The sequence below is a fragment of the Monodelphis domestica genome, chromosome 6 (assembly GCF_027887165.1).
Source record: "Monodelphis domestica isolate mMonDom1 chromosome 6, mMonDom1.pri, whole genome shotgun sequence".
Lineage (NCBI taxonomy): Eukaryota > Metazoa > Chordata > Mammalia > Didelphimorphia > Didelphidae > Monodelphis > Monodelphis domestica.
Window position 1 is genome coordinate 82,317,128 of NC_077232.1, and position 25,950 is coordinate 82,343,077.

The 25,950-nt window shown below is 38.6% G+C and overlaps 1 protein-coding gene across 4 annotated transcripts in view; it reads left to right on the forward strand.

Moving 5' to 3' along the window:
• The window catches only part of RGS12 (regulator of G protein signaling 12), a 253,779-nt gene that overhangs the window by 157,990 nt on the left and 69,839 nt on the right, over positions 1-25,950 (forward strand). For 3 of the 4 annotated variants that reach the window (XM_056802365.1, XM_056802366.1, XM_056802368.1), the window contains 8 exons: positions 10,415-10,584; positions 11,440-11,532; positions 12,952-13,095; positions 14,993-15,172; positions 17,085-17,238; positions 21,356-21,432; positions 24,978-25,172; positions 25,599-25,672. In XM_056802365.1, coding sequence (XP_056658343.1) covers positions 10,415-10,584; positions 11,440-11,532; positions 12,952-13,095; positions 14,993-15,172; positions 17,085-17,238; positions 21,356-21,432; positions 24,978-25,172; positions 25,599-25,672 — 1,087 coding nt within the window. Of the gene's footprint in view, positions 1-1,771; positions 2,160-10,414; positions 10,585-11,439; positions 11,533-12,951; positions 13,096-14,992; positions 15,173-17,084; positions 17,239-21,355; positions 21,433-24,977; positions 25,173-25,598; positions 25,673-25,950 lie in introns of those variants that run through there. The other variant, XM_056802367.1, reaches the window with a different exon arrangement.

The following is a 25,950-nucleotide window of genomic DNA, read 5'->3' on the forward strand; positions in this document are numbered from 1 at the left end:
GTTGTGCACTCCAGGCAAACCATTTACTTAACCTCTCTCAGCCTTATTTTCTTCGTCTATTAAATTGGGATGATAATAATAGTGCCTACCTTCCAGGATTATTATGAAGATTAAATAAGAAAATATTGGAAAGCTAGCCGCCATCATCATCATCATCATCATCATCAGAGTGTATCTAATGTCAAATTTTCTCAAGAGTTAGCTACAAAAAGAGTAGGGGGCGGTAGGGTAAACCTTTCATATTGTTCATCCAATGTTGGAACTTACTGCACTGGCCATTAGAGGTCAAAAGTATAGTTCCAATCTACCTGTCCAGTGATTTCACACTGTTCTTCTTCATATATATACATATATATGTAATGCCCCCCCCCCCCCTTTACAGAAATTCCTTGAAGAAAGGGATGCTGTTATTTTCATCTTTGTATCTTCAGCACTGAGTGCCTTGAATATAATGGTCACATAAGAAATGCTTGTTGAATTTTTGAATCAGAAGTGGAAGGGACTAGAGTCTAGTCCAGCGACAACATTTGACAGTTGAGGACACTGGAACCCAGAGAGATTCAGTAGCTACCCTGAGGTCACCTATTTGATAACAGCCATGACTAGAATTCTGGTAAAACTCAGAGCTTTGGTTTTATAAGTATAGATTTAACAAAAGATGATGTGGCTTTCTAAACAAAGTAGGGAGTGGAGATGCTTCCTCCTGAGACTTAATTTCATTGGTTTTATTTTTGTCCCCAAAAATCTATTTTTGAGATTGGTCTACACATACAGAGTATCTAGATATTTGAAATAAAAAGCCATGTTTGTTTGAAATATCTGTATTATTGAAGCCAGTATAGATTTTAGTTATTTAGCCAGACATTTTGTATCTATCTTGATACCTTGGACATGACTTAATTTTCACTCTCTGTCCTTGCAGAACCCCCCCAAACCACTTCCCATACTAACAGTTTATTTTTAATGGAGCCTGCTTTGTTCTGTTCAGCTTTCAAGTAAAGCAATATTTATGAATGCATAATAATTATGCTGCAAATATTTAGATCAATTTGTTATCCAAGCGTCAGAAAATTATGTCACTCCATTTCTCTAAAAGTGTTCTCCTAAGAATTTATAACTGTTGAGAGAAGCTTCCTTTGCAAAATCCCAGGGATCTTTACAGACCAACTATTGCCAGTTAGACAGCTGAGAAAACAGAAGGATGGAAGGTTAAGTGAGTTTCTCATGACTGATCACAGACTCACTGAAGAATCTTAGAATCAAACCAGATTTCTAGGTTGGTTTTTCATCTCATTAGTCTCAACATAGTATTATGCCTCTCTAGATATATTGAATATGCAGTATGGTGTATTACAGTTGTTTCTTGTCTTTATTTTTGTTTATTAGCTTCATGAGGGCAAGGGACCTTGCCTTATTGAAATGGATATGCCCCACACCTCATACCCAGACTAATTCTGTGCATACAGTAGGCACCTAATAAATGAAATTATTATTCCCTGAGTTTTTGAAGAGTATATTATTTATGCTGTGATGCCTTGAGCATTTAAATAAAACTATTTTTTAGTTTTTAGTTTTAAATAAAACTAGTTTTAGGTTCTTTGAATCATGGCTGAAAATACATATGGAGAGAAAATAATATAGTAAATATAGTAAAATGAATACTTTTGGAGGGGGGAATTCCTGAATGTTATTGTGATTCATGGGAAATTGATGGTACGCTATTTTCTCTAACAGGCTTGATGTTGCTCTTTCAGCATTTATACCACCTAGTGCACAGTTACTGTAGCTATGTGACCTAAATAATTCAAGTTCCTTTAGCAACAGCAGGCTAAAGGTCTTCTCTTTAAATTATTTATGGCATCTTCCATAATGCTTTGTGTCAAGTATTCTATTAGTTTCGCCTGCTTGAGATCATGACGTTCAGGAACTGACTTTATCAAACCGAATGATTACAATTTTGGGGAGAAATTACAATTTTTACTTTCTTCAAGAAGACTTACCAAAGGAACAATGCCATGTTTTGTAGCAAGAACCTTCGCCCAGCCCTTCCTGGGCGATCACAGCTGAACTTGGTATGGATTCAGAGGGGTGGTTTGCAGTCAATGGTTGGAAGTATTTGGTTAAATGGCATCACAGTGGCTCTTATCAGCTCTATCCAGGTAAAGTTCATAGTGGAACATTAGAAAACTTCCACCCTGAGGTTGTACACATAATGGTATTTTCATGGCTAGACTGAGTCCTTTAATCTAGAGGTGTGTTTGGTGCATTGTGACTGCTATCTATAGATATGTAGGGTGAGGAATGGAAATATTTTTTATTTTATAATTGATTTGAAAGCTGACCTTGAGTTATATTTGGAAAGAATTATAATTATGATTTGGGAAATATAATAATAGGTAAGGATTCTAAATATAATGGATTATTAAATCTAAGTAAAGTTCTAGTTTAAACATTTGCAAATAAATCTTCATTATTAGTGGGCAAATAAATTTCATTTAATAAAAGTCATTTGTAATGATAATTTCCATTTCATTCCCTCTTCAGTTTTATTTTTTAAACAGTATCTAAGAAACTTTTAAAATGTTCCACTAGGATAGAATTCCTATGAATTTAACTAGTCTATGAAAACAGGCAAGTATGTGGCATAATGTGATGGGTGTTTAAAAATAGACTTTTTCCCCCCGAATTCAGATTTTCAGTTACAAAGACAAATTAGTTTACATGTTTTAAACTATGCACAAGAGAATCAGGCAAAGAAAGCCTTCAGAGTAGGCTAACATGTTACAGACTGCTGGTATATTTTAGGCTCACCTTTACCGTCAGTAAGAATCATAGCCTTCACTGTAATATTTATTTGAAGCATGGTAAATGCTTCTGTGTGATTAGAGCAAGTTGTTTTTGTTATTATTTTGAAGAGGTCATTTATGGAATAATTTCAGTTCTTGAAATGGCCACCAGAGAATAACTTTCTACGCACACTCAGCCTCATCATAAAAATGCTAATATGAATCTGACAATTTAAATGAGTTTTACCCACTTCAGGCTCGACACAAAAGATCTGTGCATTGTCAAGCACTGGAGTGTCCTTTGCTTCATACAGTGGATGGACTCTTGAAATTCTGTGCTAATTAAACTGTTTGGGGTTTTGTTTTGGTAAATCGAGTTCTATTTTAAATTTGCTAGCAGATGGTATGGTGTAAAGACCCCTACGGTGAAGTACAACAAGCATCTTTTTATAATGCTAATAACAAATCCTTAGTTTTTATCTGTTTCATAAGTTTGGATTTTGTTGTAGTCCAAAGAATGGTACATTTGGAGTCAGAGGACCCGAGTTTGAATTCCAAGGCTGTCACTTATTTATCTGTGTAACCTTGGACAAATCCACTAATATTTCCGGCTTTCACTTTCCTTTCCCATACAGTGAAGAAGAACTTTTAAAAAGTCCATTGTGGTTCCAAATTCTATGTAATTCTGTGCTTCAAAAGTGTCCTTTTAAGCCTATTATTTTCATTATCCTCTTCCCCTCCCCCCATTAAATACACTAAGTTCATTCTTTGGTTACTGCGTTGTTATTATCAGTGGAATCTAGGTAGACAAGCTCATATACCTATCCTTCTAGTAATTCTTGGTTAGGAAATATATGGAAAACAGTAGGCAACCTTGAATGCATATTAGAATGTGCTTTCGGGCTTTCTCTTCCATTTTCATGAATTTTAATCTGTTCATCTTTAATCACCATTATTTTAGTGCAGCAACTCTTGAACAGAATACTCCTGCTTTGAAAACCAGAGTTGAGACAATTCTTATCTTTATTTCTCCTGAGTGATAGAACTATCCTTGTAAACAATATGCATAGAAGTCTGAGTTGTTTCCCCTGGGATTTTGCTTGAGCAAAATCAGATATTGGGAGGAGAGAGCTAATTCCACATCCGCCAATGGTTACCTTGTCTTATTGTAATAATAGCTCATATTTCTCTTTTGATTTACAGATTTTCTACAACAAACTTAGGAAGGAAGGTAGTACAAATGAGGAAACTGAGACTTTGAGATGGGAAGTGATTTCCCAGTACTCAGGTAGCTAGCTATTAATTTGCACAGCTGGAATTCAAATCTAGGTCTTCTGACTCCAAATCCAGCATTCATATGTGCACACTGTTATAGGAAAATTAGCAGGAGCAGGAGCAAGAGCAAGGGTTATTTATAGTTTTTAGATGGATCATTCCACTTCCCTTCCCTTCCCTTCCTCCCTTACCTAAATAAGCAATTATTTTAGTTATATTTATATATATTATTTCAGTATATTATTCCAACACACATATGTGTTTATACATACATATGCACGTGCACACGCAGCTGAACTTTTGCCCAGAGTCACAAATCCAATGTATAGAATAGGTGAGATTTGAATTGGGTTTTCCCAGTACCAAGGCTGTCTCTATCTACTATTTCATACTGTTTCTCATTTATTCATACATTTATAAATATATAAACACATGTATTCTTGTACATATATGATCAACTATTTTAGGCAAAAATATTTATTAAATGCATTTATTTAACATGATGATAGTAGTGTACATATTACCAGAAAGTGGTTTAACATTTAAATAGTATACTTTTCTTACAATAATATTGGGATGTAAGTAGTACCAATGTTATCTTAATTTTACAAATGGTAGTACTAACTGAAATGCTTCATTTTTTTCTGTGTAATGTAGATCTTTCCTTTTCATGACACCTTAGTGCTTTATATGTCTCTTTTTTCCTTTTCTTCGTAATTGTTCTTTAGTCTACTTTACTTTTTGAGTGAAAACTCTAGTGTATGTAATTTTTTTTTTTAGTTTTGCAATCTTATCTATAGCTTCCTTAAATCTGTCTTTTTTCCTTAGACATGCCATTTTTATGTATGAGTAACTATATACACATAAACAAAAATTTGGAGATATTTCATTCTTTATTACTCATTCTTATGTATGTATGTAAGAATTTATCTTTATGTATGTATGTAATGATTAACAACAGACATGTACCAAGGAGTGGAAAAAAAGATTTTTAATATGAAAATGCTTAATTCACATGGTATGGTGCACCCCAAAATGGGATTAAATCTTTCAGTTGGTCATTGTTTTAGATCCTGTCAATAACTGAGATTGTAAATTATAGACTTAAATGTATTGATAGTTTTTGCTTCCTGAGATAAAGCATTTTTAGTATTTTTAGAAATTTTATTCAATAAAGAATGGATCATACATACACACACTCACACACAGATACAAATTATCTGTGTGGTATGACATGATTTAGCAGCAAAAAGAATCACTATTTATTGGTATACTTGTAGATTTTTAGGCCCTTTATTTTGAGTCTTGGATTTTGTCCAGCAGTGCCAACTTTAGAGTCCAGTGCCCTGAGGAAATCTGTGAAATCTTCTGCATTGAGAATCTTTGAGAACAGTAGTTACCTGGTTAAATGTAGAGTCCTAAGAAGTTCCTGTTCCCTGAACTTAATGTTCCATTTCCTGTCTGCCTCCATACTTTTTTACAATCCATCCCTCAAGCCTGGAATACTCTCAGTCCTCATCTTCTCTTAGAATCTTTGTCTTTGGGGGGCAGCTAGGTGGTTCAGAGGATTGAGAGTCAGGCCTAGAGTTGGGAGGTCCTGAGTTAAAATCTGGCCTCAGACACTTCCTAGCTATGTGGCCCTGGGCAAGTCACTTAAACCCCATTGCCTACCCATTACTGCTCATCTCCCTTGGAAGCAATATAGAGTATAGAGTATATTTGTATAGAGTAGATGTTTAATAAGTGTTTAGAGAATTGAATGGAGAAAGTTAATTTCATAAGAACTCTGTAAGAGTGGTGAGATCTAAATATAGGAAGAGAAAAAATCTTTTCTGCCTTCTGCTCCAATCATTCTTAGAATCAGAGTAGGATGGTACCCTAGAGACCATCTCATGCAACTATGTTATTATATAAATAGGGATAGGAACTGGACATGTAATTTAAATGAGATAGAGGATTCCAAGATGGTCAAACTCCTTCTGTCAATGCAGGGTAACCTCTTGTCTTCAACTGGAGCACTGAGATGTTAACTAAATAATTTGCCTAGGGCCATACCCATCGTGTGTTTCACAATCCCGATAAACTTAAGCCTTTCTGGCTAAAAGATTGGCTCTTTATCAGCTCTACCATGGTGCCTCTTGTTTTATAAATGAGGAAAATAAATACCAAAAGGCAAGAGGTAGAATCCAGCTATCTTGCCTCTCAGTTCAGTGGTGTCTCCATTAAACCATTCTGCCTCTAGCCTCTGCACCTTTTAACAGAAGGATAGAACAATGATTGCTTCAGCTATATTTGACTCTTAAATCATGACTCTATAGATTTATAGACTCTATAGATTCTCGATCTCTAGAACTACACAATGACTTTCCTTTATATAAACTGGTGTTAATATTTGATCCCAACTTGTCCCATGTTTCCTGTACATATTTGCCCATCCATAGTTTCTTGTTTGGTCAGTGTCTAATCTGGAAATAACTTCCCTGTACTTGGAAGAAAGTCTTGGCATAAATTTCCAAGACTATACATCTCACTATTGAGAAAATATATTCTCTCTTATTAGTATATCACAGTGTCAAGAGTACTAAGTAACACTTTCAGCCACAGATACTATCACAGGTTCCCATTAAGTTGGGAAAATTCAGATATACCACAAACACAGCCTATGGCATGGTGGCAAAGGCAGCATGCAGTTTGATTTTAAGATTTGTTGTTGTCGTCCAGTGATTTTTCAGGCATGTCTGACTTATAACCCCATTTGGGATTTTCTTGGTAAAGATACTGGAGCATTTCCTTCTCTAGTTCATTTTACAGATGAAGAAACAGAAGCAAACAGGGTTAAGTGACTTGCCCAGGATCATAGAACTAGCTAAGTGTCCGAGAACATATTTGAACTTAGGAAGTTGATTTTAAGTAGCAAGGACCAATTTATTAAGAGTTGATTAAAAAACTTATTAAAATAGATTTTTTAAAATCTCCATTTATCCTTCTAAATCATCAAGTACCTAGACTTGATTCATTCAAATTCCAGGAATCCATGACAGGGGTGAATTTCCACATAATGTTGCATGGATGCCTCTGCCAATGGGCTTGGTTGGGTCAATCATGTAGGCACATGGGAGCTGCTATATACCACTGAAACTTACTCGTAATGATCTTTAATCAGTTACTCTTTCCCCATTCTCAAAAGAGTGTATTAATGGAAGATTTTGAATACTACCTCTAAAAGACTGCTTACTCCTGGACTAAGCCCAAGTATAGAATCCTTCTGGCATGCCACTAATTGTGTGATTTGGAGGAAGACACTTCACTTCTCTGTGAATCAGTTCATCCTTTTCAAAATGAGTGGGTTGGACTAGCTGATTTCTAAGGTCCCTTCCAACTCTAGTATTCTATGATTCAGTTCCCCTATGATATAATCTCCTAGAGCGGTGATAGTGAACCTGCTCTAGGGTTCCATGTACTGTGTTGTACCAAACATGGCCAAATGTTTGGGTGTCAAAGATGGCACTCAGAGTTCTCTCTGGGCACATGGCTGCCCTCCTTCTCTACCCCCAAACCCCCAGTTAATTACTAGAAAGGCAGAGGGACTTGGATAGAACTGTTCCCTTCCCCCTCTCCACTATACCTAATGACATTTTTTCACATTCCCTGCCCTTCTGCCCAGCAGCCCAATGGGAGTGCACAGGGGATAAGATAGGAGGCTAACAGGAGGCAGAGCTGGAGGGGAGCAGAACACTAGGGCCCTCCCTTCTCCCTCTCTACTTTTGCTTAGGACATTCCTCACTTCATATACCCCTCTGCCCAGAAGCCCAATGGGAACACTTCCTACCTCCCTGGTCTCTGTGTGGGGCAGGGCACTCAGTCTCTGAGGGGTGGGGTGGGGGTAGGACTCTGTCTCTAAAAGGTTCGCCATCACTGTCCTAGAGAATATATCTTGTTCTACTCCCAGATCTCCAGCTCAAACTGGTCAAATCAATGAAAAATTATTTAGCCTTCATTTTTTACTTGTTTAATTTTCACTTGTTTTTGAATGTTCTGTAGTCTGTATACCTCAACACAGTACATGGCAATTGTGCTCATTACATATTTAGCAATAGTGGTGGTTGTTTCATGTCCTTCAACAGAGTATATGATATTATTGAGTGGTATATTTTAGTTACAGAATGAGGTCATTATGCTTTTATTTCTGTGCCTTTAGCAAGGATGTTATAACAGATGTTATTCTTCTCCATAATAGAATATTTACTCTATCAGCTTAGTGATAACAGTCTTGGAATAAAAAGTTGCTGTTGTCCATTGTTGGTATCCATATTCTGTTGAGACTTGTTATTTCTTCTTCTTTCTTTGATGGTGAAAATGTTTTGATTACCTCTTATCTCTATTAATTTATTTCCTTTATCTATAATGTCTTCTTCAAAACTTTGAATATTTTGTGCCTCCTGTTGGAGAAAGTACCATATCACAACCCTAGCCAGAAATGGTGTTGTGTGTGTGTGTGTGTGTTGATTTATAATAAATTTATGGTTTATGTCACTTTCAATCTCAAAGGACACATAACTAAAGTGGACTTAGTCTACATTCATGGATATACACACAAATATGTATATATACATATATATATATATATATGTCTTTGGGTATATTACTATTGTAATTTAGAATTTACAAAGCCACTTTCCCAGTATCATTATGTAAGGTATCTAGAACAAATATACTTATCCTTCCTTGCAAATGATTAAAAATTTTGTTTCGACTTAGAGATGAAATGATTTAGTCATTTTCTATAATCATGGACTATTCAAATTGGAATGGAATCTATGTTGTTAAAGTATCTTGACAACTGCAGACTCCTCTGCAATTGTAAGACACTATTATTGCCCTGTTTATGAAGATGATGCCATTGATAGTCATCAGTAGGACCCGCCTTCTGAGTTAGATTCTCTTGCTTCCCCTCCCCTCCTGTCCTCTTCCATCTCCTCTTCCATCTCCTCTCCCATCTCCTCTCCCATCTCCTCTCCTCTCCTCTCCTCTCCTCTCCTCTCCTCTCCTCTCCTCTCCTCTCCTCTCCTCTCCTCTCCTCTCCTCTCCTCTCCTCTCCTCTCCTCTCCTCTCCTCTCCTCTCCTCTCCTCTCCTCCCTCCCCTCCCCTCCCCTCCCCTCCCCCTCCTCCTCCTCCTCCTCCTCCTCCTCCTCCTCCCCCTCCTCCCCTTACCCTCCTCCTCCTCCTCCTCCTCCTCCTCCTCCTCCTCCTCCTCCTCCTCCTCCTCCTCCTCCTCCCCTTACCCTCCTCCTCCTCCTCCTCCTCCTCCTCCTCCTCCTCCCCTTACCCTCCTCCTCCTCCTCCTCCTCCTCCTCCTCCTCCTCCTCCTCCCCTTACCCTCCTCCTCCTCCTCCTCCTCCTCCTCCCCTTACCCTCCTCCTCCTCCTCCTCCTCCTCCTCCTCCTCCTCCTCCTCCTCCTCCCCTTACCCTCCTCCTCCTCCTCCTCCTCCTCCTCCTCCTCCTCCTCCTCCTCCTCCTCCCCTTACCCTCCCCCTCCTCCTCCTCCTCCTCCTCCTCCTCCTCCTCCTCCTCCCCTCCCCTCCCCTCCTCTCCTCCTCCCCTCCCCTCCCCTCCTCTCCTCCTCCCCTTACCCTCCCCCTCCCTCTCCCTCTTCCTCCCCTCTCCAGATTGTTTAAGAAATATATTTTATAAAGAATTATGAGTTTTCATATTTTAAAATACAGCCAGACTACACTATCCTGAATAGTTTATTTGTACACAATTCATGTTTGTGGTACTGGTGTTTAATTGACTACTAGGAATATAATGGCAATCTTAACTTCAAAATTTGAACTTCATGATATATGTAATGAGAATAGCATTGCATTCTTTCCTCTAAAATTATGGATTTCATTTGGCTTATATTGAATAAATACATAATGGAGCTTCTAGGATTATTTGTTTTCTTTTTGAAAAAGAAAACTATATTATTCAAGGACACTTACCAGGTAATGGTAGCCAAAAGATTATTGCCTTCTCATTTCCCAGTTTGCTCAGTATAAGACTTCATGTGATGTTCAGTTTAATGAATACCATAGAAAACAGGTGCTTAAAATGTCTTACGTAAGCAGATACTACCTCTATGTGGACCTTTAAAAATGTTTAATTATCTTAATGACCTGATTTTCTTTTAGTTTATGTGGGAATAAACATGTCTGAAGGTTGAATGTTTCCTTTTTAAAAGAAAAATTCATTAGATGGAAAATTGAAAGGTCATTCATTACCTTTTAGTGCATATGATGAAAATTGAAACAAATATAGTGCTACAGATTGTTAAAGGAATAAAACGAATGCCTTTGTGTTTTTCCAACAGAGTTAAATAGTACTGATTTGAAAGACTGTGTTAGCAACAACAGCCTCAGTAGCAATGCCAGCCTTCCCAGTGTGCAGAGTTGCAGAAGACTTCGGGAAAGGAGAGTTGCAAGTTGGGCTGTTTCATTAGAACGTCTTCTACAGGATCCTATTGGTGTTAGATACTTCTCTGTAAGTAAGGGAGACAGGGAAACTTTTGAAATAAGCAGAAGCGTGTGTTTACAGTTTTTACATAATTTCCAAAGGGTCCTTAAGGGATGGTAGAGTCAAGTTCTTGGTCCAGAGGTTAAATAATTCTTCACCCATTTTTTTTTCTGTTTTGTGGCATTACTTCACATTATCCCTCATTGGGCTCCATATTTAGTCAGGATCTGCTTTCACTACTTCCCTTGGGAGTAAGCTAGATATATTGGGAAGCATCTTAAGTTTTACCAAAGCCTGTAATGCTCCACAATAGTAATTTTCACAGTGTTCTGGCTTGAATACTGCTCCTCCTCCTAGCCATGGTCTTGAAGACCTTGCCCATAAACGGGGAAGAATAGAGAGTTCCCCTAGATCACAGGGATTTATAGTGACTAGCAACCCAGAATAAGAGAAGATTGGAAATTCTTCCACTTTTAAAAAAAAGCAATCCCTTCCCCATATTTATTCAGGATTTAACAGCATAGAATCTGGTTTTCCCTGAATTTTCTTTTCAGTGCTTACTGTTCAGAAATCTATCAATGTATTTAGCTTTAAACAATAATAAAAACTTAAGCTCTTAAGAATTTCAAGGCTGTTAAAACAAATGATTACAGAGCTGAAGTGACCAACCCTATTTTTCCTGTCTCCACACTTTTCACTAGAGAATATCTACAGCACAATAGTTTCTATAAAAAACTATAAAAAATAGTTTCTATAAAAGCTGAAGATGAGAAAAAAAAGGAGGGAAAGAATATGAGGAAAATGAATGACAATAGCATGTTAGCAAAAAACTTCTCTTTTATCATTAAGGTTGAAATTTTAACTCTTGATATTTTCCCCTAGGATTTTCTAAGGAAAGAATTCAGTGAAGAAAACATTTTATTCTGGCAGGCCTGTGAATATTTTAGTCATGTTCCTGCACATGACAAAAAAGAGGTAATATTAATTGTACCAATGGAATAATTAATAAATAATGTGAAATAATGTTATTTTTCCATGTAAACTCTAAAATTATGACTAGTACCTACAGTATTTTGGAAGGTTAAATTTTACTCATGTTAATGTTAATTTTTTAAAGGAGTTTCCTTTTTGATGAAATTCTAATACATATAGCATTTTCTTTTATTGACATAAGGGTTTTTATAAAAAAAGTCTTAGCAACATTATCTAACAAAAAGTATGAAATACTATGTTCCTTTTTATCTATAAATCCCATCATCCCATGATCCAGTAAAGCAGCCCTAGGCTAAGTTTTACTGGTTTCTCAAAATGTATGATGATAAAGGAGAAAGAACCAAATGTTAACAAAGGGGGTTAAGGGATTAAAAAAAATATTTCTTGATTAGACTTCAGGGTATCTTAAGTGTGTCATCAGTCTTTGTAGTTTGTGTTCAAATTCAGCCTCCACAAGGAAAAGTTTTGGAATGGATTCTTTTAGGAACTGAAAATTAATTACCTATTATATAGTGCTTATTTGTAAACTATAGTAATTATTACTCCAAAGTAAGCCTTGCAGATTATTTCTAAGGTATTATGTAGTGCCAGGGTTATTCCTCTTATAATAAGGTGATTAAAGGACCAAGCTCACAGCAAAGATCACAGCTCTGATGACTAAATGTGTTATTTCCCTCCATCTCATTTTCCTCCTGTTTATCCTACTCTCGCTCCTTTTATCTTGCCCATCCTTAAAAGTGTTTTGTTTCTGAATCCCACCTCTTCCAGTCAGCCCCAGTCCTCACTTATCTCTTTTCCCTCCTACTTTCCTGTAGGGTAACATATATTTTTATACCCAACTGTCTACATTAAGTTCTCATGCCTATATATCTGACTGTGACTTCAGTTACCTTTCATCTCCGTCTGATGTATAGCCATGAATTTATTTCTTTCAGGATCTGTCATGCTTTAAGTCATCATGGTCACAGATAATCTTATCTATAAGAACTTCTTTAACTCTGGACTAATTGAGGGTAATAATTAAGTTTAAAAAGGCAATTCTATTTGTTTCATCTAGTTGAATTAACTATATAAATTATACTGAAGTGCTCACTTTATAATGGACAAGGTTATACAAAACATCATATACCCTGGTCAGAATTTCTCCCACCTTTAAAATAACATTGCTGGGGGAAGCTGGATGGCTCAGTGGATTGAGAGCCAGGCCTAGAGACGGGAGGTCCTGAGTTCAAATCTGGCCTCAGACACTTCCCAGCTGTGTGACCCTGGGCAAGTCACTTGACCCCCATTGCCTAGCCCTTACCACTCTTCTGCCTTGGAGCCAATACACAGTATTGACTCCAAAATGGAGGTAAGGGTTTAAAAAAAATAAAATAAAATAACATTGCTTTTATTTGTTAGCTTTCTTATAGAGCCCGAGAGATCTTCGCTAAATTTTTGTGTAGCAAAGCTACCACACCAGTTAACATCGATAGCCAGGCCCAGTTGGCTGATGATATTCTCAACGCGCCACATCCAGACATGTTCAAGGAACAACAGCTGCAGGTAATTGCCTCTTCCAATCTTTGTTAGAGTGAATCCGGGGCTGGTGGGACCATTCCTGTTAAAGTGCCCATACCAGATTGACAAGAGGGCAGCTGGGGAGCCATTGTTGGTTAAAGATGGAACTCTTTCTCAACACCTTAAATAATTCCTACCTTTACAAAGGGATAAGAATTATAGTAAATCCCTGAAAATTACTGAGGGGAAAAAATCAACAACCATAAATTTGTTCCATATTAACCTTATGCTATACAGCAGAAAGCACACTGACTCCCAGTCAAGGGACTTGGGTTCAGTTCTTCCCCCTACGGTTTGCTGTGTGGGTGACTTTGGGCGAATCACTTAACCCGGGGCCTACCCCACTTCTTTCAGGTCTTAGTGTAGTGCCCGTTATATATTAATCCCAGCTGGCTGGCTGGACCCAAGATTGGACTTATGGCTTCTGAGGTCCCTCCTTCATAGCTCTGGATCCATGACTCTGGGATTTGAAGTATCCTTATCTGTACCCATATACATACTTGTATATACTTTGTAATGTATATGTAATTACATGTTGCAGGTGCAATTATTTTGCTTACTGAAAGGAATCAGCTTTACCGTCTAGTTGGAGAAACAAAGTGGGTGAAAAGTGCAAATGGCGTGCAGCTACATCAGGAGCCTATTGAATTTTCCCCTTAGTAATGTACTTTTTATTGACCCTGTAAATGGACAGTGATATAAGGCCAGAACTGAATAAGATGAGGAGACTGGCCTGGAGGCCATTTGGAAAAGTACATGCTCATTTCAGTGATGCCAGGCCACTTACTCTGTCACATAGTGAGTGGCCACGGATGAATAGTGCATATGTATCCCTGAGATATGAGGACAAGCAGATACTGGATAAAATCCCTTTAAAGATTTTATGGAAAGTTGTCGAATGCCAAGAGGCAGAAGGTTGTGATGGATAGACAGCTGGACTTGAGTGAGGAATATCTTTATTCGAGTCCTGCTTCTAACAGATAATGTGTGACCATAAGAAAATTGCTTAGCTTCTCAATGCCCAAGGCTAAACAAGAGCAGAGTTACTGATCTGTGTCAATGGAGGGTGCTTCCCCACTCATCATTTCTCATGATAATGAAATCACGGATTCAGACCCCCTCTCGTACCCAATCATAAGAAAAAGTGACTGTTGTTACTAATAGCTCACATTCAGATAGTACTTTATGGACTTAAGACACCGTGTTCCCAGTGATGTTAGCTTAGTCTCACTGGATTTTGGCTTAGGTTCAGCTGTAGAGTTTAGGTATTGAATAGCAAATGAAGTGCCCACTTTCAGTTTTCTGGGTTTACTCCAAAGCTGTGGTTCAGAAGGGTCACTGAATCGCCTGGAGTTCTTTGTAATAGACTTAGAATTCTGAGACTATAAAGTCCAAGAACTGATGATGCTTGAGAAGCAGTTTGCAAATTTGGATCAGCAAGATGGAAAAAGCATTTGGTTAGCCTTAATTTGGGATTTGGACACTTTGAAAGCAGTTCTCACTTAGAAATATTGTGCTTTTATGTCTCTTCATATTCAGTAAAGTAAAACTTCATAAATGGTTGCGAGTTGGTAGACTCTTGATGATCTGTTAGTGTTACTGATGCTGTGCTTGTTATCAAAACCTCCCAGTTTTTGAAAGTAACCAATGAGGAGATAGTTTTAAAAAGTGTTAAGTGGCAGGGCAAATAGCTTTTGACAAAAATATAAATGTTAGAAGAGCTTTAGGAGGCCTGGACATTTGGGAAGAAGGTAGAGTGGGCAAAACATTGTCCTCAAAAACTGTTTATTTTGTACTGCCCACCCACTCAACATTTTAACTGTAGGCTCAAGTAATATATGTTAGACTTAATATACTGTGTTCTACTGTGTTTACCTTTCAGATTTTTAACTTGATGAAGTTTGATAGTTACACTCGTTTTCTGAAATCCCAGCTCTATCAAGAATGCATTTTGGCAGAAGTAGAAGGGCGCTCTCTACCTGATTCTCAACAGGTCCCAAGTAGCCCTGCCTCTAAACACAGTATCAGCTCAGATCGCTCCAGTGTGTCAACGCCAAAAAAGGTGCTGCTTTTATATTCATTGGAGATTTGATATAGTATATTAATTTTTAAAAATGACTCATGTAATACAAACTAAAATACAAGTCATGCTATAGAAAATGAAATGGAAATTTGAATTCAGTTTTGCTCTTGGGAAAAAAATTAGCCTATATTTGAAGGTATTGGGTGTTCAAATATAGGCAAATTTTGCACTTATGAAGTGGGTTACATTCCCAGAAAGGGGGCTGTAAATTTATTTTCCTTTAGAAGCAATGTTTTAATAGGAAATTATATTTCTGATCAGAGACTTGCTGCTTGTCTTTTAATTGAAATGATTCTTCTTTGGACAATATCACATTTGCATCTCTTTCATATTCAATTCAACTCAGCAAACTCATATTAATCCTTACATGTTAAAAGAAAATTGTACTTCTTAGCTCTACTACAAATTAATATTATCTCACTTCAGCTGGACCATATTGGTGTCCTCTTAACTTGACTTTCATTTCTTCTTCATTGAACTCCTGAGTAGCTGAGTATTCTAGATCATTCTTCTCTCAAGGACTCCACCCCACTGTCATCTCTGTCACTTGCAGCAGTTTCTTTCCTCTTACTTTACCAAGGAGATAAAGGCCTTCAAGGATGAACTTCCTCTTTTCCTTACCTCCTGGCTCTGAAGAAGTGTCCTACTTTGCCAAAGCTAAACCTCTCTAGCTGTGTTCTTGATCGCATCCCTCCTCATTTTATCAGAACGTAGATGTGTTAATGATTTTCCTTCTCTCCTGCATCTTTATGCCTCCTCCTCTGCCTGTGTTATATGTAGCTCTTCCTTTTTGTTTAAAAGAAAACATTTCTTTTAATCCTGCTGCCGTTCCTGGAGCCATTCCTTCTCCTTCCCTTCACCAAAAAAACTTCTTGAAAGAGTAGCCTATAATTGCTGCATCTGCTTCCTCCTCTCCCACTTTCTCCTTACCCTTCTCCCTCCCCATATCCATTCATTTACCAGGCCTCATAGGCCTCACCTTTTCTCCCATGACCCTTATACCTTTCTCCTTCCTGGCGTTCCCACGATGACTAACCTAGCTCGGGGCCCGTATTACCTTTCACATGGGCTTTTGTTTATAGTCTCCCAACTGGTTTCCTTGCCTTAAATCTCTATTCTTTCCAATCCATTCCTTCTAATATTATACAGTACGAGATTAGTCTCCCCAGTGTGAAACTCTGATCATGTTCCTCCAGTGTTCAAAAATCCCCATGGGCATAGTCAAGAAACCCTGGGGCAAGAGTTATGGGGCCAGACTAAATACAGTAACCGGGCCATGAAACCTTTAGCATATTGGGGTATATTATTTTGTATGTGTATGTTATATTTATATAATATATATGTAAAAACACCACACACACGACATATATACATATAATACATATGTATGCATATATGTGTGTGCATGCATGCATGAAAACCTGCAATATAGAAGAAACTATCTAGTTTGTCCTCTGTTTGGATTACCTGTTTTGATTCATATGATCTTGCTTTCTTGTTTTGTCCTTCTCCAATTCATCCTTTATATAGCTCCCCAAATAATCTCCTTAATGAAAAGGTATGATTAGAAAAACCCATCCTTCAGTGGTACCCTATTACCTCTAGGATGAAATAGCCTGATATTCCAGCTATCTGCATATGTGTTGTATCCTTACTAGGAGACAGAAGTTCCTTGAGGCAAAGACTATACCATTTTTCATCTTTGCAACCTAGCACATATCAGAGTGCTGTTCACAACTTAATAAATGTTTGTTGGATTAAAATAGTTTTTAATGTAATTACTGGAAGTTTATTCCACACATTTTTTGCAGTTTGGTACCTATGTACATTTAACATTTAATAGCACTGACAGATGACATATTTTTTAAAAAAGTTTTAAATTTAATGGCAGTTAAGTGGAAAATCAAAATCAGGAAGATCCCTAAATGAAGAGTCAGGAGAAGAAGATGGGGAGAAGAAACGCAAAGGAACATTTTTTTCCTGGTCAAGGAATAAGAGCACTGGACGATCCCAGAAGAAGAAGGAACATGGGGATCACCTACATGGTTGGTAGCATTGCCTTTTTTGGGTTTATCAATTGGTTCATGAATAATTTTGAGGTGTGGTTGACACTATGATTTTCTACCAAGCCACTTGGAGCTACACAGAGTGAAGGAAAGAAGTAGTATTTAAATATTGCTCTGTCTAAATAAATAAAGGAGCAGATTTGTTTTTCCACTGGCATATATGCACCTAACAGATAACCAACCAGCCAAAAAAAAAAATTATTTCAGATCCTCCTGAAAAAAAAAAAGAGATGATATATGAATACTCTTAACTCAAAACTTTAAGGCATGGCTAAAATATATATTTGCATAAAATTTATCTGTGCATAAATGAAGGGTATAGGGTTTTTTCTTAGACATCAGAAGGAACCTTAGGGAAATCTAACTTCTTCAGGACTCAGTTGTCTCATTTGTAAAATGATGTGGACTTAGTCACTTTTGAGAGTCTTTTTAGCCCAAATCTATGATCCTTTGATTTAGTTCAGTTGAGACCCCTTTTCAGTGTCTGTGACAGTTGACTACCAGCCTCCACTTTAGCCACTCTTCTAGTGCCGAGGAACTCACTATCTTCTAAATCAACACATTCCATTGTTTAGCTTGAACTGAAGTTGACCTCCCTATAACTTCTATCTCCTGGTCCCAGTTTTACTCTCTGGTAGTAGGCAGAACAAATCTAATCCCTTTTCAAGTATCAACACTCTTCAGATATTTAAAGAATGTGCCCTAAATCTTCTTTTCTGCAATCTGGAAAGCCCCAATTTTTTTTCATTCTAGTTAACATTTTACTAAAACTAAAGTTGGAAAATTTGATATTATTTTTCTCTTTGTTCTTTTTCACTAATTCAAGTATAAAGGGACATTTGACAGATTGCTATGGTCGAAGAATAAAGTGGATGAGGAGGGGGATGGAGAAGATGAGAGTGGAGACATCCCAAAGGAGGGGATAGACTAAAGAGAAAGGATGGATGAGATCTTTGCTAGGCAAAGTTTGGCCTATAAATGACTAACTTAGCCATATAAAATGACTTGCAAAAAAAAAATGAGCTTCACAAAGATTTACACTGGCCACTGGAAGCTACTCCCAAGTCTGGCTGTGAAATTTTCTTTGAAAATGGAAAAACTCGGGGGAGGGAAATTGCTATGATAATAACAAAGCATACTTCCATAATGCTTTAAAGCTTACATATTGATTTAATCACAACTGTGTGAAGTAGGTAGTGCTCAAACTGACAAACACAGAAATTAAGTGACTTGCCAAAGGTCACAAAGCTAGTACAGATAGTAATTGGTAGAACCCGGCATTTGCTTTCCACAATAACACAGAGTTTAAATAAGCTCCTGCCAGAAGGTTAAAGAATAAGGTAAATAAACTCTAAGGCTCTTCCATTGCCTCTAGCATAATTGTTATTTAGGGGTGCTTTAGGTGAGTAAGTGCTAATAGATCTGCACTATCAGGGTATATGAATGAACTCAATCCCATCTGCCCATTAATTAATGGATGCATATTTTAAAAGTGAGAATCAATTGGAGCAAGACAATTTGGTGTAGGAAAGAGCTCTGGGTCAATTCAGAGGAAGGGATTGTGATGCAATCCCAGCTCTATCACTCATTTTTCATATTACTTTGGGCAAGTCCCTTTTCCACTTGGCATCTCATTTTCCTCGTCTGCAAAATGGAGGCATTTGAACAGATAAGCTCTCACCTCTCTCTTCTGTCTTATGGTCCCCTCCAAACCCCATATTGCACACACTGTCATTACTTCCTACTCTTAACATTTCACATCTCTGACCCTTCCAGTTCCTCAGTTTGATTCTTTAGCACAGAGGGTTTTCATGATGGTCCATGGGACCCTTCCTTGAATGGGAGAAAAAAATTATGGCTTTATTTCACTATAATTGGCTTCCTTTGTATTTCATTTTATGCATTTAAAAACCTTGTTCTGAGAAGGGCTCTGTTGGCTTCACCAGACTGCCAAAGGGCTCTGCGATACAGGTGATACAGGTATAAGGCTAAGAACTCTGATGTGAGTCACTGGCATCCAAAAGGGAACACCCAGCCAAGCGTCAGTTAGGCTCACTGATTTTAACTTTGTGATACATTCAGCAAGAATTGGGCTGAAGCTGATCCTTTCTTAGCTGATTCTTTATTCATTGTAAGATGGTAAGATTTTTAAGTGAGAAGGAAAACGGGATCATCTAATTTAACGGTTACATTTTACGGACTAGAAAACCGAGTTGCACAGATCTGAAGTCATTTCCCCAGAGTCACGCAGGGGTGAGCCTGAATTCAAGATCCCACCCCTACTCCAAAGCCAGTGTATTTTCTCCTCTAACATTTCTGCCACGAGGCTCAAGTTTACCTTTTCCTATTCAATTCCTTACTGGTAGTAGAATTATAGAATTTGAGAGTTGGAAGAGAAACCACATATCACATGTTCTACTTCCTACATTTTATAGATAAGAAAACTTGAGTCCCACAGACCTTACATGATTGCCTTAAAGTCACACACAGGCAGTAATCCTGCATTAAAAACCAATTGGGGGTGGGACAGTGAGGTCACTCAGTGGATAGAGAGTCAGGCCCAGAGACAGGAGGGCCTGGGTCCAAATTTGGCCTTCTTGTGTGACCCTGGACAAGTCATTTAACCCCCATTGCCTCGCCCTACCACTCTTCTGTCTTGGAACTGATACACAGAATTAATTCTAAGATGACAGGTAAGGGTTAAAAAAAACACAAAAAAGCCCAATTCTGATTCCAGTATAGTGTATCTTCTTCTGCATCATCACTCCTGTCATAAAGGAGACAATAAATATTTGTCAGTTAATTTATAAGTAATTTTGTGAAGGGACATTTAAAATACTAAAGAAAATCAAGCATGCTTAAATACTTCAGAAATATTCTTGACGTGTACAAATGAATAGTATTCTTGTTATAACTGTTAGATAATTTAAAATTATTATGCACGTCAGCAGCCCCTTAACCAGGCAACATTTTGTTAAATTCTTTTGGAATACCCTATATAACTGAAGGATTGAAAACTATATTTCTTTTAAAATATTCAATAATTCAGAGTTTTTGCTACCTCAATTAGTCTAAATTAATGTCTTTTTAAAACTTTACTTTCTGTCTTAGAATTAATAGTAAGTATTGGTTCTAAGGCCCAAGAGTGGCAAGGATTAGGCAATGGGGGTTAAGTGACTTGCCCAGGGTCACACAGCTAGGAAGTGTCTGAGGCCAGATTTGAACCTAAGGCCTCCTGTTTCCAGGCCTGGCTCTCTATCCATTGAACCCCTAGCATCACTTAAATTATTGGAGTTTAATGAAAGTTCTTTGATTATCCTTGAGGCTTTGAAGAAAAGACATTTTGAATATAAGTTATTTAGGAAGTCTGTCCTTAAAGATCAAAAGCACAGGTATTGAATCTTTAAGGATTCTCTACTTTGTTATTGAATACTTATTGTTATTTGGAGGTTAGTGTTAATATTGTTTGAGATCAAAATTCTTATTTTAAAATTAAAATATATTTTATTTTACTAATTACATGTAATAATTTTCCATACAAGTTTTCTGAAGTTGTAAATTCCAAATTGTCTCTTCCCTTTCTTCCCTTCCCCTTCTCAGAGGTGGTAAGCAATTTGATCTGGGCTATATGTATATTATGCAAAACATATTTCCATATTGTTCATTGTTGTAAGAGAAGACTCATAAAAAATCTAAACCCCCAAATAAAAACACAAATAGACTGAAGTGAATAATAGTATGCTTTGATCTGCATTCCAACTCCCAGCAGTTCTTTGAGATCAAAATTCTAAGTGGTTTCTTCTCTCTGTTACTTAATATGGGATGATGTAACTTCATCACTTTGTTTATCCCTTCAAATTTTTGAAAGGTATATTTTCACCCTCACAAGAAAACAATCAAACGAGTAAACTTTTAGAACAGTTTTCAGGTAGGACAATGCCATAGAGCCTGACTGCCATAGCTAAACAAAGTAAAAATTTAAAGAAGTATGCAGATAATTGTGATTTTGATAGTAAATGAAAATTTCAAAACAAAACTGTTTTTGCTGCTTAAGTGACTAATAATGTCATCCTTAACTTGCTTTTTCTTTGTTAAGATACTCTTCACTCTAATGGAGGATTACATCGACGTGAATCACAAGGTTCCATGTCTTCTGCTGCAAGCCTTGATCTGGTAAATGATGGCTTTTCAGTGTTTGAATTGAATTTTAGCAGAAGGGTAAACTGAGGTATATCTCTGTACAAGATGACATTTGTTTAGAGGGACATGCTACCTGTTGCTGCCATTCATGCCCCAAACCAATCCCCAAACCAAAAGGACAATCCTCCTTTTATAGATTTTTGGGGGAGTACAGAACAAAGAACAGCATAAGGTAGATGCCATCATGGGATTGAGTCCAGAATAATTGGTTATATCGTTGAGGTTCAGGGAACAACATGGTTGGTTGAAAGTTTGGTAATGGGAGCTAGCAATGACTCCCTCTTCTTCTCTCATGACACTAAGAAATGCTCATTATTGTCATCTAAGTGCAAGATAGTGGCCCAGACTTCTGGACAGCAAACCAGACACCCTTGCATAGAGATATTAGGCCATCTTCCTTTCTGTCTCACACAGTCCCCAAAGTTAGCAAAATTCCTTGAGATAAGAATAGAGGAGTGATTTGCAGGAGAGCTGCTTTTTAAAACTTAGGCCCTTACAGGCCAGCTAAATTCTGAACGTAGTTCAGAGACAAAGAGCCAGGACTTAAGCAGCTATAGGACAAAATCAGTTATTTGAATAAAAGAGCCATAAATTAGTGATAACAAGATCAATTTTGATCTCATCAGAAACAAACTGAATTTATCTTTAAATTGTGATAAAATCATATTTATGAAACTAGTAGAAACTGTCTTTGCTGCCTTATCACCAAAATTCACAGGGATTAAAACTACCCCCAAAGCCCCCCAAAACCAAAATGCCCCAAATTCATTAATGTTGGTATAATAGAAATGTGTTTTCTGATTTTGGTACACATTTTCTCTTTTATGTGCCAGTGGACAACTGTTATTAAATACTTGGTGCAAAATCAACCAGTTAGTCAGCAAGCACCCTGGTATACACTGATGCTACAGAGAAAGGCAAAGACAGGCCTTGCCTTCACGGACCTCCCATTCTAGTGGAAGAAAATATCTACATCGATACAACATACCTACAGTCAGCTGCTGTGGGAAGTAAATGAGAGGGCCTCTGCCCTCAAGGGAGAAGCCTTTGTCACAGGGGATAGAGTACCAGGCCTGGAGTTAAGAAAATCCAAATTCAAATCCAGTCCTAGACATTTTCTTTTCTTTTTTTTTTTAATTTTTTTTAAAACCCTTACCTTCCGTCTTGGAGTCAATACCATGTATTGGCTCCAAGGCAGAAGAGTGGTAAGGGTAGGCAATGGGGGTCAAGTGACTTGCCCAGGGTCACACAGCTAGGAAGTAGCTGAGGTCAGATTTGAACCTAGGACCTCCCATCTCTAGGGCTGGCTCTCCATCCACTGAGCTACCCAGCTGCTCCCCTTAGACATTTTCTTGATGTGAGAATTTGGGCAAGTCACTTACCCTCTGTCTGCCTCAGGTTCTTCAATAGTAGAATGGGGTAACAATAGCATCCGCCTGACTGGTTCTTGTGAGAGTCCAGTGAGACCCTCTTTGTAAAGCCCTTGGCACCGTGTCTGGCACCCAGTAGGTGCTCTGGAAATGCTAGCTATCATTATTAAGATGATGGTGATGATGATGGATATTACAGTTTAATTGAAGATTTGAAATATCAACATGGGAAAATGTTGATCCCAAAGACAAATGTGAATAACAAGAAGTTGCCAGAACGGTCACGAGGCAGTACGGAGCCTTCTAACGAAATGCCCAGATCGATGCTGCAGGCGTCCTCGGGATGTCCCCCTAAGTCTTCTCAGCCCTTGAGAAACAGGCCAAGTCCCTTCAGCTGGGCCTGCCGGGAGGAGGGGGAGCCTCCAGTCTCTTCTTGGAGGAAAGTTCTGTGAAACATGCAATGAGACGATCTTAACCCTCTGTGACATCACCTCCTCATTCTAGGCACTGTCTTAATTGTTGTTTCGTTGTCCCCATTTGGGGTTTTCTTGGCAAGGATGCTGGAGTGATTTGCCACTTCCTTCTCTGGGAAACGGTGCCAAATAAAGTGACTTGTCCAGGGTCACCCAGCTAGGCCCTGCCTGAGGCTGCTCTGAACTCAGAAAGATGAATGTTCCCAATCCAGGACCAGTTCTGCCCACTGTGCGACCCTCGCTGCCTCAGGCCTGAGAGTGCCATGTGTACAAGATGTGGCCAAACAGTAGCCACACGTACGAAGAACCCGAGGACGCCAGAGACTTGCAGGTGCCCGCACGGAAGCCCAGCGTCCCAGCCTTTCTTTGGGAATTGAGAGTTGGTAGAGAATTCTTCTGTAGGACTTTAAGAGTTTGTAATTTCAGAGATGCGTCTGTTTCCTCCACTGACCCGGCCTGCAATTCCCCACACTGCTTGGCACTTGATCCTTGAGGCTGAGGCTAGAACATGTGCTGCCTTATTCTCCTCCACAGACTGGAGGTTAGCCAGGCCAGACCCCAAATCACAGGCGCAGCCTTCGGACACCCTCCACACCCTGAGGAAGTTCTCAAATAGGACTCAGTAAAACTGTAGAGAGCTGTTTTCTGGGAAATATTTTTATTCTTCTTATCCTCAATAGCCCGTCTCTGCGGTGTTTCCAGTTTATGAAGCACAATCCTCACAACCACCACAGGAGGTAGGCAGTGTCCAAGTGATGACTCCATTTCACAGATGAGGATACTGAGGCACAGAGAGATTGCTGGCAGTAACAAGACAGTACAGCTTGTTGGTGCTGGAGTTGAGGCTTGGGTCTCTTGACTCTATGCCTGTTGCCTTTTCCATTACACTATCCTGAATTTTATTAATGTGATGGAGACTCTCGAACTTAAAAAGAGGTTAGAAAGACAGCATTATCGATGGCGATGGGGCCATTATTGAGCCTGAAAGCCCTCTTGGGAGCTCAGGATTTCTGCAGGAGAGGACGCAGCCTGACGGGCTCACTATTGAACTTCTGAGCAAGGGAATTTCACATTTGTAAAATACATACAATGAGTGTTTTATGGAGAGAATACAGGATTGTCACTTTGCAGCTTGCCAGGATGTTTCTTTGCTAGTGAGTCATGCCACAGGCCACACCTCAGTCCCTCAGGAGGAGGGGGACTGGGTGTCTCGTTAAAGATGGCGGCCAGAGCCGATGGGAAGGGTCACGTGGAGGTCCTCGGCTGGGGTCTGGGATAGGGCCAGGAGGCCCTCGGTTCAAATCTGACCTCAGATTTCCCAGTTTGTGACCCTAGACAAGTCACTTAACCCCTATTGCCTAGCCCTTATTGTTTTTCTGCCGTGGGACCAATACGCAGTATCAGTTCTGAAATAGAAGGTAAGGATTTAAAAAAGTCACTTGGAAATGTTTTACATAATAAATAAAAATACACGGCAACACTGATAACATTAATTGCTGGATTCCCAAGACCCTCTGCAGCCACGCAGATCCGCTTCTATTGGAGAGGGGCACCTCTACCATCAGGTATCTATAGGAAGCTGTAGGGATAGATATATTTTACCCGACTCAGTACATGTTTCTTGCTTTTAACATTCGCTTTCAGCACCTTATTCGTGTTTTCTTCTCTCTCCAAGTCGGACACCTGTAGGGTCTCAGTGGCCGAAAAGGACAAGGTCTCCAAACACTGCTGCATCAACCTTCCAGATGGGACGTCGTGTGTGGTGGTCGTCAAAGCCGGATTCTCCATCAAGGAGATATTATCTGGGCTTTGTGAGAAACATGGCATCAATGTGGCCGCAGTCGATCTTTTTTTAGTAGGAGGGGACAAGGTACTTGGTGTTCACTTGTGATTTTTAAAAGGATCCTGGGCTTATCACTGGAGTGCAACAGATGGTGACTTATTTATCTTGTTTAAAAAAATATCCTAGCAAAATATTTTCTCCATTCTGACTTTGTTCTAACTTTTAATGTCTGACCCTGTTTGCTTAGTATTTCTTATGCAAACAATGTCTCTTGAAGTAGCCCAGATTATGAGAATTATGTTATGTTGCTTCCTGCAGGCTCCCAAAGCTATTATTAGTTTTTGATGCAAAGAATGCTAACTTTTCTTTCTCTTTTGATGGGCTATTTTTGAAGCTGTGCTTTTGTTCTCTGCACAGCTGTGCATTCCATTACATATTGTTCAATATTGCAGGGGAAGATGCTTGTTCCCACTTTAATTTTGTTTGCTTTTGTTCCTTTCACGTGCCCCAAAGCCTTTGGTGCTGCACCAAGACAGCAGCATCTTGGATTCCAGGGACCTACGCTTAGAAAAACGCACTTTATTCCGGTAAGAGAATACAGCAGACTTCAGCCTAGATGACATTTCTCCAGCCTCAGTGCTCTTTTCTTCCCTCATGAACTCCCCACGAGTATAGTCCAGCCTCAGTGCTCTTTTCTTCCCTCATGAACTCCCCACGAGTTATAGTTGCCCTAATGATTAAGTGAATAAGTTTTACACTGTGTTGTTTAGGTTTGGCTACTAAAAACTATATGATAAAAATGACAGACCAATGACATTAAATCAGCTCTTACCTCAGCTGTCAGCCTTTAAGGGCCAGACAGGAG